The 15,000-nt window shown below is 34.4% G+C and overlaps 3 protein-coding genes across 3 annotated transcripts in view; 2 read left to right on the plus strand and 1 right to left on the minus strand.

The window, feature by feature from the left end:
* LOC138865100 (uncharacterized) overlaps positions 1–545 on the plus strand; it is a 1,337-nt gene extending 792 nt beyond the window's left edge. Inside the window, exons 3-4 of the mRNA XM_070134464.1 lie at positions 67–210; positions 315–545. Coding sequence (XP_069990565.1) covers positions 67–210; positions 315–380 — 210 coding nt within the window. The 3' untranslated portion in view covers positions 381–545. The remainder of the gene's footprint in view (positions 1–66; positions 211–314) is intronic.
* Positions 546–1,975: 1,430 nt separating this feature from the next.
* Positions 1,976–6,104, minus strand: LOC113814981 (uncharacterized). The gene is made up of 3 exons (XM_070134313.1): positions 6,008–6,104; positions 4,925–5,000; positions 1,976–4,223 (listed from the first exon to the last, which is right to left on the minus strand). Exon 3 carries the CDS (start codon positions 3,995–3,997, stop codon positions 3,635–3,637), a length of 363 nt encoding a protein of 120 aa, XP_069990414.1. The 5' UTR covers positions 3,998–4,223; positions 4,925–5,000; positions 6,008–6,104; the 3' UTR covers positions 1,976–3,634.
* A 2,324-nt stretch (positions 6,105–8,428) lies between these two features.
* On the plus strand, positions 8,429–13,102 carry LOC113814985 (ribonuclease P protein subunit p14). Its single transcript, XM_027367059.2, has 4 exons — positions 8,429–8,545; positions 9,244–9,342; positions 10,246–10,336; positions 12,669–13,102. Exons 2-4 carry the CDS (start codon positions 9,299–9,301, stop codon positions 12,885–12,887), a joined length of 354 nt encoding a protein of 117 aa, XP_027222860.2. The 5' UTR covers positions 8,429–8,545; positions 9,244–9,298; the 3' UTR covers positions 12,888–13,102.
* Positions 13,103–15,000: the final 1,898 nt, after the last annotated feature.

A 15,000-nucleotide genomic window follows, 5' to 3' on the forward strand; every position in this document is an offset into this window, starting at 1 on the left:
GCACCTGAAACCACCTGAAACCACCTGAAAGCACCTGAAATCTCATCTTCCCTCCTCTATCTACAGGCAGATGAAAACGGCAACATCAACGGTGAGCTGCTGAGCGCGCAGATTGAAGAGAAATTGCGCGCCAATTTGGAGGGCTCTCCCGACGTCCTGGACGTCTTGTTGAACGCACTTGCAAGCTGCACCCTTCCGGCCACTGTTTCGGTGAGTTTTTTTTTCACAATTTCACAGCTATATATATCTATTAGCGATCACTACAATCCACGTGAGTATATCTGCGAGTCTAACGTGTCCCGTCACCGTTGCAGGAGGCCCCCGACTTCCGCAAGTGCCTGGCTGTCGAGTGCATTCAGAACTTGCCATCCGAGAACTAGGCGCCAAGTTCCCCGATTGAGGAAGAGCCTCGTCGCCTTCCGGCCGACCTTCCGTTTTCTTTCTCCTTCTCGTTATCGGTCCTTTTAACGCCCTGTTTTTTCGGCATTTTGAGTTCGGTTATCTTTGATTCGGCACTGTTAATAATAAAAAAAATATTAAATTTACAGATTCTTTTATATACAATTACCCTTAATCAGCAAAGCGTACTTTTTCTGACCAACCGTTGGCAAGAAAAGTTTATTTCCATATGACTTCACATACATCAACGTCTTGGTCACTGATAAATAATGAATTCTGGCAAACTGTGGCAAAGTCACAAGACTCCAAATGAGGAAACAGTAACCGCCCAAACTCAAATGGCTACGAAAGAATCTTCGAAACAGATAAATAGTTATTAGCAATGAAACAGAAAATGAATCGAATAAAGTTAATATTTGTACGAAAGACCAACTAATCCCATGATGTTAGTCCTATGTTGCTGAATCCCCTTTTTAATTTTGAAAAATGTGATCCGATATTCCGAGAATTTCATCGCATTTCTATGTATGTGTTCCTTCACTGTTCAACCTAAGTATTACCTAGCCTTTCAACTCCTAGACCTTCTTCTCTAGACTTGGAGAACTGCCCTCTCTGCAAGTCTTACTGCCCGTCATCAACATTATCCTATGATGACATTGTTGATCAGCGTCGAGAGAGTGACAGTTGATCCAGCCTGGCTGCCACCCAGTACTGTGATGCTTAACTAACTGGAGTGATCAATTGAAAACGTGTGTGTGTGTGTGTGTGTGTGTGTGTGTGTGTGTGTGTGTGTGTGTGTGTGTGTGTGTGTGTGTGTGTGTGTGTGTGTGTGTGTGTGTGTGTGTGTGTGTGTGTGTGTGTGTGTGTGTGTGTGTGCGGGCATTCGCCGGCACACGCACACATTAGATTAATTAGGCTTATTAGATGATAGTTAATCTAGGCAGTACTTGCTAGTACTAGATTCTTATTGTTTGCTTTACAGATATCTATGTATTCATAGTTTCATTTCCAATTTCTATTCCTGAAGTTTGGTTCTCTTGTTGTTAAGGGTAATAAAGAATCAATTATTGAAATTTCCTAAATATGGACCTTATGTCTATTATCATTTTTATTCGCATTTCAAATAATCACATGAAATGTACAAACGTATTCTGTATACTGTTTACAAAATCATACATCAGATTTATATATATATATATATATATATATATATATATATATATATATATATATATATATATATATATATATATATATATATATATATATATATATATATATATATATATATATATATATATATATATATATATATATATATATATATATATACACTCCCCTTGAGTATGGAGATATTTAGAATCTCAACACTGAAGTTGAATCTTTTTTTTGTTGAATGAAATGAGCCCAAGTTAACCTTTTATTTTTGCCACTTTAAGGAAAGCCTGTAGTCCATGATATAAAACCAACTTATTGTACTTCAGGCACAGAAAAATTCATGTATAAGAGAAAGAGATGGCTTTACCATGCTAGCTTTTTTAAAATGAATGTGGCTATTGTATACTCACTCTATAACTTTTGTGTGTGTGTGTGTGTGTGTGTGTGTGTGTGTGTGTGTGTGTGTGTGTGTGTGTGTGTGTGTGTGTGTGTGTGTGTGTGTGTGTGTATGTGTGTGTGTGTGTGTGTGTGTGTGTGTGTGTGTATGTGTGTGTGTGTGTGTGTGTGTGTGTGTGTATGTGTGTATGTGTGTGTGTGTGTGTTTGTGTGTATGTGTCTGTGTGTCTGTGTCTGTGTGTGTCTAGGTCTGTCTGTTTGTGTGTTTGTCTAGGTATGTATTTGTATGTCTTTATCTGTGTCTGTCAATTACGGAAAGATAATTCAATATAAAAATACAAACTGTCACATATCCATAACATTTCTTTATTTATTTTCATTAAAAAGGATGGTGAAAAGTATCATAAGTCTAATTGTGAAAAATATTCAATGAAACTAATGTCAATCATTGTCAGCTTTTACCACCATCAATACTACTAATCTGTTTAGCCAAAAAAAAAACTGGTAATGTAAATATGAAAACAAGAATACATATATAATTCACAAATATTTGTACTTTTTCTTCCCTTCTATTTCCCTTTTTTATCCATATATCATCCACCCTGTAACCTTTTACATTACAACACCCTTCATTAAGTTCTTACATTTATTGCACTGAAATACCTACTCAGACATGACCTAAATTTTGAAGGAACACCACACCGTACACTGGTATGTTTCACTAGCAGTCTCTTACTAAGAAATCCACAGCCACATTCCCTAAACTTCTCTGATGTATGATTAACCACATGTTTTCTCAAACCGTACATACTCTTGAACTTTTCCTGCATTCCTTATACATGAATGGTTTGATCTCGACACATGTAAAGGAATGATTGTTGTTGCTTAATGGAATAACAAAATATTCCCTAGTCTAAAGAACAGAGCAAACCATGGCTATTCTCACCTCCAATTATTTAATTAGCATTCTCCCCAATGACAATTTCAGTCTTCAAGTTAAGACCTTCCGAGTTCCCTTCTCTCCTCTTCAGACAGGACAAATTAACAATACTAATGGTTTTGTTAGAGTTTATGATCTGTTCATGACTAAAGATGTCTTCAACAGACCTCTCTTCAACATTTGCTCCGCTAGTCTTAATGTTAAAAATTCCTTGTATAGGATGTAACTTCCTCTCACTGCATTCTGGAGTTTCCTTGTATTCTACTTCATCTTTTTCCCTCTTTATTAGTAAACCATGAGCAGGTTGGCACTGGTCCTCATATGTGTCATGAGGTTGGCACTTGTCATGTGTCATGAGGCTTTTTTATCCATATATCATCCACCCTGTAAGCTTGTACATTACAACACCCTTCATTTGAATTCCTACATTTATTGCACTGAAACACCTACTCAGACATGGCCTAATTTTTGAAGGAACACCACACCATACACTGGTATGTTTCACTAACAGTCTCTTACTAAGAAATCCACAGCCACATTCCATAAACTTCTCTGATGTATGATTAACCACATGTTTTCTCAAACTGTACATACTCTTGAACTTTTCCTGCATTCCTTACACACGAATGGTTTGATCTCGACACATGTAAAGGAATGATTGTTGTTGCTTAATGGAATAACAAAATATTCCCTACAATCTAAAGAACTTAGCAGACCATGACTATTCTCACCTCCAATTATTTAATCAGCATTCTCCCCAATGGCAATTTCAGTCTTCAAGTTAAGACCTTCTGAGTTCCCTTCTCTGCGCTTCAGACAGGACAGACTAACAATACTAATGGTTTTGTTAGAGTTTATGATTTGTTCATGACTAAAGATGTCTTCAACAGACCTCTCTTCAACATTTGCTCCACTAGTCTTAATGTTAAAAACTCCTTGTATAGGATGTAACTTCCTCTCACTGCATTCTGGAGTTTCCTTGTATTCTACTTCATCTTTTTCCCTCTTTATTAGTAAACCATGAGCAGGTTGGCACTGGTCCTCATATGTGTCATGAGGTTGGCACTTGTCATCATGTGTCATGAGGCTGGCACTTGTCATCATGTGTCATGAGGCTGGTACTTGTCATCATGTGTCATGAGGCTGGTACTTGTCATCATGTGTCATGAGGCTGGTACTTGTCATCATGTGTCATGAGGCTAACACTTGTCATAATGTGTCATGAGGCTGGCACATCTCATATGGTGATGCGTATAGATGTTTGAGTTCTTCCCCACTGCTATCTTGCTACTGGTTGAAGGCTTCTGTTCTTCCATTGTTGTGCATCAATCTAAAAGAACAGAAAATAACCATATCTTCTTATTACAGCTAAATGTGAATTCAATAATTTTTAATTACAAAATAGGCCTATCTAATCATCAATGATGAATTTGCTTGTTTCTTCCTTAATTTAGAATCTCTACATGTAATAGGAAATAATGACATGTAAGTGGCACAGTGAAAAAGTTGATAAAAATTATTAATTGTAAACAATAATAAGCCACATAATTGAGAATTATCAGTTATTACTATGTAAACATTTCTCTTCAAATTTAAAAAATTGAATTACTTTAGTGATCACACACAAAAATTAATTATAAGATTACCTTCATGATTTATAAACAATATGAATCCAGGGACATTACCCATAAATACACCTAAAGCCTGCAATAAAGCCTTATCCAGCCCAAACAAATACCCGCCTCGACAATGGTCATCACACATTATAGGAAGTGATATGGTAATTCACCTGCTTTCAGTAGGCAAACAAAACATTTCTGTCCTTATTCATATCTCAATTAATTTACCTTTACTGTATTGAATTGTTCTCTAACCAACAAAGCATTGCAAATTAGCAATTAACTCAATATGAATCTACATCCTTATTTACATGCCATAATTAGGAAAAATACCCCTTCTATTGCTGTATAAAAAATCCAAATGCTAACAAAAAGTGTATTAAAAGTAACATGTCTGCTAACATTACTTTACCTTGTTAACCTGATTTTGTATCTTGGTAGTTACAAATATTCCTTCAATTTTGGCCATGTTTCTCCCTAGTCCTTATCTGAAAAAATATTAGTGAATTAAAATAATCAAATATCTGGTTATCCACAGTAGAACATCTATGAAAAGCAGAATAACTTAATGAATTTATGGTGAAAACATTTTCAAATAAAAAAATCAAGATTGTGGTCACTGTTTATTGCAAGTGTCTTATTCCACTTATTTACTATTTGTTAAAATAGATAAATAAATAAACATTAACTTCAAGAGCCTATAATTTTGATAATTTGCAAGAATATGAAAAGACATCTTAGAAGCCCTCGTCCATGCATCTCTGAGAGAGTGACAAGCCATTATACATGCTGGTTCCAAGGCAGTAATGGGCAGTTTCTTACAGCCTTTGTAATAATTTCAATGTACTGGTCCCTGTGTTCTTTATATCACAAAGGATTCTTACTTATAATGTGTATAGTGGATATCTGAATGACCTTTTTATGTTCTCCATGGGCAATAATGGTTTTTACTGTGAATAAAACCACTCCCACATATCAGGCATCAATGATCAAGGCTTGCTTGTTGATCCAGGCATTTTAACCAGGGAATGATAGAATGGTAGGAATGGTTCTTGGCTTCTCAGAAAGAATTCCTGACCAACCGATCCCCGTCCAAAAATGCTAATGGCTAGGATAAACATGTCACTAAACTGGGTCTCAGATGAAAAGTGAAAACAGAATTGCTAACAGAGGAGCAAAGCACGGAAGGGAGCTGCAGGACAGACGGGTGTACAGTATCAATTCAAGACTGTGAGAATCTGGCTATCTTTCAGGTAACTGGTAATTTAAAGCCATGAAGTAGAACTCACACTGGCACTCTGGCTTGAATCACCATATGATGCGATTTGGCCATCTTTGTGCACAGTTTGAAGACTCACATAAGCTAATGCAATAAGCCAAATATCACAACCTCAAGGAATCCAGGCCCCACAAGACAAACTCAACTTTAAAAGGCTGAATGTACTACTTGCTTACCTACAAATTTGAGTAAAAATATATATATAACAATACTTACAACTGGGATAATTGGAGTGTTGGACAGACAAATTCCCTTTACTCTTATGGTTATTCCAGTTATCTTCCCGGAGCTTCTTGAACAGTCAACTACTCTGCAAATAAGAAATATGACAGAATCATTACTTTCACTTTTATTAATTCTTCTAAGAGAGCAATAATAATTCTGCATCCCCTCTTTCTTTCTCTCTTTTCTACATATAGGAATTGAGAAGAACACACGTTAAATTCATGTCAAACAAATTTTAAAAGTAACAATGAAGGAAAGAAAAAGAAAACATGAATATGGCGAAGGCCTTTTCACTGTATTGCTTCTTCAGGGTATCTTTCTCTGAGGAAGAAATACAGTGAAAAGGACTTTGGTATATTTGTGTGTTTTCTTGTTTTCCCCTTTGTTGTCCCTCTTGCAGGAAAATTAGAAGACAAATAAGAAATATGACTTAGAATCATTACTTTCACTTAAATAAGAAATATGAGAGCCTTTCTATCAAATGATGACTCTATTTCAACTATATTTCATGGAATATCTTGACATTCATTGATTTTTTTTTCTTTTTTCTTATCATCAAAATTATGTGAATATGGAAACCCAACTGACTATAGAATTGAAACATGTATTATTCTTATTTGCAGAGTAGTTGACTGTTAAAGAAGCTCCGGGTAGATTACTGGATTAACCATAAGAGTAAAGTGAATTCATCTGTCCAACACTCCATTCTGGACAACTGGGTAATTATTCATAACAGTAAGGCAAGAAGAAGGAATATCACCAATCCATTTTATGTTCTTGCTAGTGTCAACGAAACTTCCCCACATACATTTTGGCCCAAGAATATAAAATATTGAAAAATAATAATACAAATAATAATGGAAAACAGCTAAGGCTAGTTTCGAGCTCTAACTTGCCTACAATTATTACATCTCCTTTCAATACTTTGATTTTATACTTTAAAGTGTGGATTAATGTATTCTTTATAGCCATCTTTTTCTATCATGTACAGTTCTAAAATTATTATAGATACATTTCTTTGCCAATAATAAATTATATGTAACTGGTATTAAACATATCTAATGATTAATATTATTTTTCTTTCAGTATCAAATATTTCTAATGATTTCTCCCCAATACATTTATCTCTTAAAATTACTTTATAAATAGACTCATCTTTACTTAATTACTATTGAAATTATATTTTTGTTTATATTAAAAGACTGCAATGAATAAAAATATGAGCCTTTCTATCAAGTGATGACTCTATTTTCAACTATATTTCATGGAATATCTTGACATCCAGTTTTTTTGTTTTTCTTATCATCAAAATTATGTGAATATGGAAACCCAACTGACCATAGAATTGAAACTCATGTATTATTATTATTAGTTTTATCCTTTGTAACAATAACAACCATAATCTACTGAAAAGATAATTTGCCAACACTAAATAGAATAATTATAGACATGCATTATACTTTCAAAAACTATTCACATTCATAATATAGTGTCTTTTTGCGCAATCGTAATAAAATCCTAATCAATCCATACACAAATAGTGATTAATAGTCAGGAAAGAAGAAATCAATAATGCATAAACAACACTTAAATTGTCTCTCACATTTACTATATAAAATTGCAACATCTGTGAACTCTCTCTTCATACAAATTCCCTGCAACAAATGCCTTGACTTCCGCAGTTGCAGACATTGCACCGATCAATCACGTGCTTGTGAGGTCGTACCGTGACAAGCACATTATCTTGTCATGTGAGGTCGCTCTTTGGTGCATTTCTCTTGTTGGATTTGTCTTTTATTATTTTGACGGTCTTCATTTTCGTTTGATTAAATTAAGGTATTTTATTTCTTTTATTTGTAAGACTCTCTCTCTGTCTGTCTGTCTGTCTGTCTGTCTGTCTGTCTCTCTCTCTCTCTCTCTCTCTCTCTCTCTCTCTCTCTCTCTCTCTCTCTCTCTCTCTCTCTCTCTCTCTCTCTCTCTCTCTCTCTCTCTCTCTCTCTCTCTCTCTCTCTCTCTCTCTCTCTCTCTCTCTCTCTCTCTCTCTCTCTCTCTCTCTCTCTCTCTCTCTCTCTCTCTCTCTCTCTCTCTCTCTCTCTCTCTCTCTCTCTCTCTCTCTCTCTCACTGTTTGCCTGTCTACCTGTTTGTGTCCCTGTATATCTATCTATCTATCTATCTATCTATCTATTTGCATGTTGTATTATAATATATCAGTCAACCGTGGATTGCGAGTCCTATTATGATCTGTTCAGAGATAAGCTACCAATGTTTTGTAATGCAGAAAAAATGAGTCATATTTTTGTCGGCAAAAATAACGACACGTCATTCGTCATACAATGGAAAATATTGTAAAAAGTATTTTGTTGCCTTTGTTGAAGAAAAAGCAATTTTGTAATAGTCAACCATCTAATAATAACAGAAAACGTAGAAAAGGAAAATGGGTAAATCAGCTGACAAACGTAAACAAATACATGTGCGAGATCTAGGCGCTGTTGGGAGCCAATGCAGTTTCTGTGTGCACAACGAGAGAGGTAACTTAAAAGCCTAGCAAAGTTATGAAATATGAGGAAATTGTTTTTAGATGATTTAGTACGCAAGAGTAAAGTATGACTAAAATTACGGGTATTTTTTTGTAATATATCCGCATAACGGATCGCGACGATTTCGGATTCCTATCACTGTCTGCAACGCATTCTTGATCCCGATAGCGGGACAGGGCATGGAAGGTACTAGGGGAAATCGGGTAAAATGTAAGTGATATACCTAGAATCAGTCATTTTATAGTTCAATGGAGGCGGCTGCACCCCCTGCGACCTCCTCATGGCGGCTGCAACCCCCAACCCCCGCCAGGGAAAACAAGGAATTTTACATGAATTCATGGCAGGAGAGAGCATTGGACATACTTGGCAATGCTGCTCCTGCATGGCAATCATAGGCTCTTTTCTGTAAGGAATACTTGCTTTCCTGAGTAGGGGTTCGGTGTCGCAGGACAGTATAGTGACTGATATTGTGTATATTTACATTTTACCATGATTTTCATTTCATTTTCTCATGCCCTCCCCAGCTATCAAGGCCAAGAATGTGGGGGTTAAGGGTGTTTCCGTGCAATGATATCTGTATATTTCGAAACTAGGTAGTGAGAGGAATCTAATGATACCAAAATCATCGCGATCCATTTTATGGACGTATTAGAAAACATTATCAAATTACTGTTCTCTCTTCCTTACAGCAAGAAACACAAGGAATAGAAGTGGAACTCTTCGTACGCAAAGAACAAGAACAGAATGAAGCAACTGGAGTCTAAATATTGGTACTTGAAAGTGCACATGTAAGGATCTATTACTTTTGATCATAATAAGTCTGGTAACTATTATTGTAAGTATTTAGATAATGCTTCTGCGTATCTCGCACATTGGCGAGTTGAGCATCGCAAAGGATATGAGTTATATTAATCCCAATTTCAATTTTAGTAATGTTAATGATGATAATGATAGTATTTCTTTTTTTTTCAATATATATATTTGATATTTAACTTGTGATGTATTATTTTCATTGTGTCATAATGTACGTTTTCATCGATGCTTTGCAAGCTTAATGAGGGCATAGGCAGAAGGGAAGATACAATAGATGGCTTAGCAATCTGTTTGCTGACTAACTGGTATCTTATTGAGCAGAAAGAGAATATACTTTTTCTTATCTCTGTGTGAGTTGCAGATGATCTGGCTAGAAAATTGCATTGTGTTGCCTCCAGTTCATGTCTATGCTTGTAAACTAGTGCAATTTTCCATCACTGATCAGCTGCTAGACTTCAACTTTAGCAGTTAACTATCTCACATCCTGCTTGACATTCTGGCTAACAGTCCTTTTAGCCTTCCTCTGACCCTCCTCTCTCCTTTGTCATGTTTTTACTATCTTCCATGAAAGATTTCTTTGAATCTGCATCTTAAGATAAAATCTTTCTCAATTTGTTAATGGTTTAGTGAAGGTTTTTGTAGTTTATTGCCATGATAAATTTTCCTTTAACATTGATGTTGACCAAATATCATTTATTCTTCAGTGTCTCATAAAAAAAATAGCATTTTCCAAAAGTAATTATAAATTTATGTTAATATTCATTCTGTATCTTACTTCTGTTATATAACAAAGATAGTTTTTTTGTATTTTTTTCAGGTAGAGAATATGAAAGTCATTATAAGCTGATATCCTCTTATTACCCTTGTCTGTTTTTCAGGGATTATGAGAGAAAGAACCTTCCATTCCAACTAACAGCAGAACTTGTCAAAGTAGTCATTGTTGGTGCAATAGATATAATGTTTGGTGAGGTAAGTTTAGCTGTCTTGGTTTGTTTTTATGGTACTGTCTTTTCTTCCTTTCTCCTTTTTTTATGTGTCTGGTAATATTTTTAGAAGTAAAATGTACACAATGATTGTGTCATCGATTTTGAAGTTATCGTAATCTCCATTAAGGTGGTTATGTTTTTGGTAGCTGTTTGGTTGGTTGGTTAGTTAGTTAGCAGGATAACTCAAAAAGTTTTGAGCAGATTTTTATATTTTTTTTACCAGAGATTTGCCTTAGCCCAACTTAGATGCGAGGTTATCTGAATCATGATGTGGATCCAGGAATTTTTAAAAGTTTTCTCTAGCTTTGGGAGATGGGAAACACAGATGTCACCACATGAGAAAGCACTGATTTTGATGTAATTCTTCCAGTGTGAATATTTTTATTGCATCAGTGATCTCATTGCCTTGGCAGAGGTATGTACCCTCTGAGTTATCAGTCTAATGAAACTTATAGTTATTTTTGCTGTTATTATTGTTATTGTTGTTATTATTTCATAAGTTTAATTATTGATATTATTGCAATTTTCCTTATTCAATGATATTGTAATTATTGTTTTTATTGTTATTGATATTAATTATATATAGGCACCAGTATCATTATTGCTATTATTCATATTTATCAACAGTGAATTAATTTTTTTTTTGTAATTATCATTAGTGTTAAAGTAGTTTTAATAGTTACAATGTTAAAGATACTCACATGTAATGCCAATTAGTCGAAATTGGGTTGTCTTGTTTTTAACACATACATCTATAGAATTAGCTATATATTTCTTAGCTCATTGGGGCCTTAAGGGGGTTGGTAGAACCAATCAAATAACTTTTAATAGCATTGTCTAATTGTTTTTTTCTTCTTCTTCCATGAGGGGCAACACTTCAAAAATGGAGTAGAAATAAAAAGTCTGTATGTTTGTAGGCTTTGCTTGAGTGTCATATCCTCTGATCAGTTTAAAATCTAAATGTACCACCAGAAAGACAGCAATATTGTGCACAACTATACAGTAAAATAGGATTTTGCACTTCTTTATTGATCTGGAAAATTGATATAGGATTATATATAGGTTATATATATTTTTTCTTATGTTTAATTTGTTACAAATGTTGAGTAAGGTAGTACACAAGGAAGATATTTTCTGTATACGGGGACCCCCAAAACTTCCAGCTGTTTGCTTAAACAAGATTTTTGGAGTTCTTGTATTCTTGTTACCAGTTTATCCTACAGTTACATTTTTTGGCTTAGTAGTTTATCACTACATACTCACTGCTGCTCTCCTAGTAATCAATTATTTTCAGTATCAGCCAAATCTTTGAAGATATGCTTATCTTGTTAATGTACCCTTGTATAGCATAAAGTAAACAACATCGCACAGAAATTGTTGTTCTTAAAGTCCCAAGAAGAAACTATTGATAAGAAATGCATAATAAGCGTGATGTCAAAACACACAAAAATGTATTTTCTTCAAGAAAATATTTATAATGAAGTGTTCATGTATTTTGTATAAAACTAGAAGATTTAACATAAGCTCTATTTGTATTTGAAGTTAGCGTGAATCACCTTTTAGCTTTTCACTTTTTGCTCAGTGTTGTAGAACATTTAGCAACTACATCAGTAACACAAATGAGATTCGTACAAATGTTATCAATTTTGTTAAGCATATGGCTATCAGTCTAAAAGAATGTACACATTTAAAGACACATTGTACAGAAAGTAAAAGAAATCCACAAGAATATATATTTTTATGATAGAATAATTTCATCAAAATATGCCTCCCATATGACAGTCTTCATTAGGATCATTAGGATTTTCTTTTTTTTCCACAAGCAAAATAGTTGCCATATCTTCATGTAACAAATGACACCATGAAAAGGAAGATTTGGATATTTTATTATTTTATATATATATATGTATATATGTATATATATATATATATATATATATATATATATATATATATATATATATATATATATACACACACACATATACATATATATAGAGAGAGAGATATAGATATAAATATATATATTGGCATTACAAAAGAAAAAAATATAGAAAATTTATTTATATATTGATGTCAAAATATGCAATACTGATACACACCTTCAAACAGAAATCATATATATATACATATATTATTTATGGTGATTTACCTACTCTATCTCCCTCACATGGGATGATCTGCTTAAAGTGTTTATATATCAATATGAAATCCTTACATATCAGGAAAATTTTTGACATATTTTTAGAAATGTTATAATTGGATGAAACATCAGAAACAAAAGTACTCATCTCCTCTCCCTCTCGGTTTTCCAGCTGTCTTCCTGCTTACCGCTCGATGTACTGAAGTTTAATGAGAAGACAGGAATAGTGATCCTCAGAGTTCCAAAGGACAATTATGCCAAGGTACGGGCTGCGTTAACGGTGTGCCCATCCATGAGAGTTGGTGCGGTCGATGTTCCTGTTATTTATACTACGCAACAAGCCTCCTCCTGTCTTCTGTCCTTAGCCGGGCCGGAGCGTAGTATTGTTTGAACGTACTTAGTGTTAAGGCTGTAGATTGCAATTAGATGGATTGTATTGTATTTTGTTTTTTTGTTAAATAAAACAGAAATGTTTGATTGTGCAAAAGGAAATTGTTTCTTGTATATTGAAGAAAATTAGAGGATTAAATTGCTGTACTATTTTTCACACATAGTAGATGAGCAGACATCTTTTTCCAGTTTTGAATAAAAAGATTATTTTTGAAAGCAGTGTGTTTTTTCCAACCTTTTATTGGTATTTTGTAAGATATGTCATTTGATTGTTCTGAATAATGTGTCTGGCAACCGTTACAAGGAATTAATAATGATATTCTGAAAACCTTCATGTAAGTTTGTATATTTCATATTCATTATCCTTACCTTTTATATTTTTTTAATTGGTTTGTATTTATATACATCATATATATTATAGGGAACTTGATACAATATAACTCATGTTGAAATGTTTTAAAGTATTCTAATGACATGAATGCAGAGATATACATATAGAAAATGCATATTCATTGCCCTGCCGCAATTATTGTTAAACACAATGGTTTATATTGCAAGAAAAAGAAAGAAAGAAAGAAATCCAATGGAAGCTGTGAGATCGCAGATACGAATATTATGATAAGATACAGAGATAAAAGTGGAATTATGATAATCAGTGCAGTGAAATTAAAATTACTTAGCACATACTTATTGTGAAATAACAGAGACCATAATATTTTAGTTTTAAGAATTATTTCAAATAGGTGACTAGGGAATATGGTTGCTCGCAAAATGGTGCATATTTACAATGTGTTAACCATTTAGTTGTTAGTTTTGGAAGAAATTGGATTAGTTATGGAAATAGAAATCACATAATGTCAAATTCCTAGTCTGTGACTTCATTTGCCCTTCTTCTCTATATATGTTTAAAAGAACAGAATTACATATCTTATTCTTCTCACCTTTGAAGACAAAAGGGGATGAGAAGCAACCTGATCCAGTGATGATTAATAACAATAAACATTTATGATAAGGAATAAACACAAATACATACATAGACATATATGTGTGCATGTATATATATATATATATATATATATATATATATATATATATATATATATATATATATATTTATATATATATATATATTTACTTATTTATATATATATATATATATATATATATATATATATACATACATACATTCATACATACATAAATGCAGCCACTTGGGGGGCAAGCCAGCCCAACTGAGTGCCGGTCACAAGCCCGGATAAATGCAGAGTGTTGCTGGACGGGAAGGGCATCCGCGGCGTAAAATAAAAACCGCTCCAAACCAACATGACAGAAGCTGAAAGAATATTGGCCCTCAGTCCCCGGCAGCCCTTAAATGGGCAGAGGGTGCTAAGAATATCCGGTTTTGCAGGGAGAGGTGAAATGCCTAACTCCACTCAAATTCAAGCCGTTAAAGTCGGCAGCCTTAATGTTGGCACAATGTCAGGAAAGGGGAGGGAGGTTGTGGATCTCATGGAGAGAAGAAAGTTGGAGGTACTTTGCCTACAGGAAACACGATGGAGGGGGAATAAGGCCCGAGAGCTGGGGAGAGGCTTTAAGCTTTTCTACAGTGGAGCAGATGGAAGAGGAAGGAATGGAGTTGGAATAATCCTGAGTCCCAATCATAAAGAAAACGTCATCAGTGTCTGGAGAAAGAATGACCGAATAATGTTGATTAAACTAAGTATCGGAAATACAATCATTAATATAATGAGTGTATATGCACCACAAGTAGGCTGCGATGATGAAGAGAAAGACAAATTTTGGCAAGACCTAGATAGTATGTGCACAGAGATACCGGATGTTGAAACAGCCTTGATTGCTGGCGATTTCAATGGTCACGTGGGAGAGAGAAACTTGGCAATAGAGCGTGTCCATGGTAGATATGGGAGCGGGGCTGTAAATCCCAACGGAGAACGGCTAATTGACTTCGCAGTGGCATACGATCTGGCTATATTGAACACGTTCTTCAAAAAGAAGGATTACAATACATATGAAAGTGGAGGACAGGAAACACAATTGGACTACATATTATACAAGAGAAGTAAAATGAGTGAAGTCAGAAATTTTAAGGTAAT

This window comes from Penaeus vannamei, chromosome 19 (genome assembly GCF_042767895.1).
Source record: "Penaeus vannamei isolate JL-2024 chromosome 19, ASM4276789v1, whole genome shotgun sequence".
Taxonomy (NCBI): Eukaryota; Metazoa; Arthropoda; class Malacostraca; order Decapoda; family Penaeidae; genus Penaeus; species Penaeus vannamei.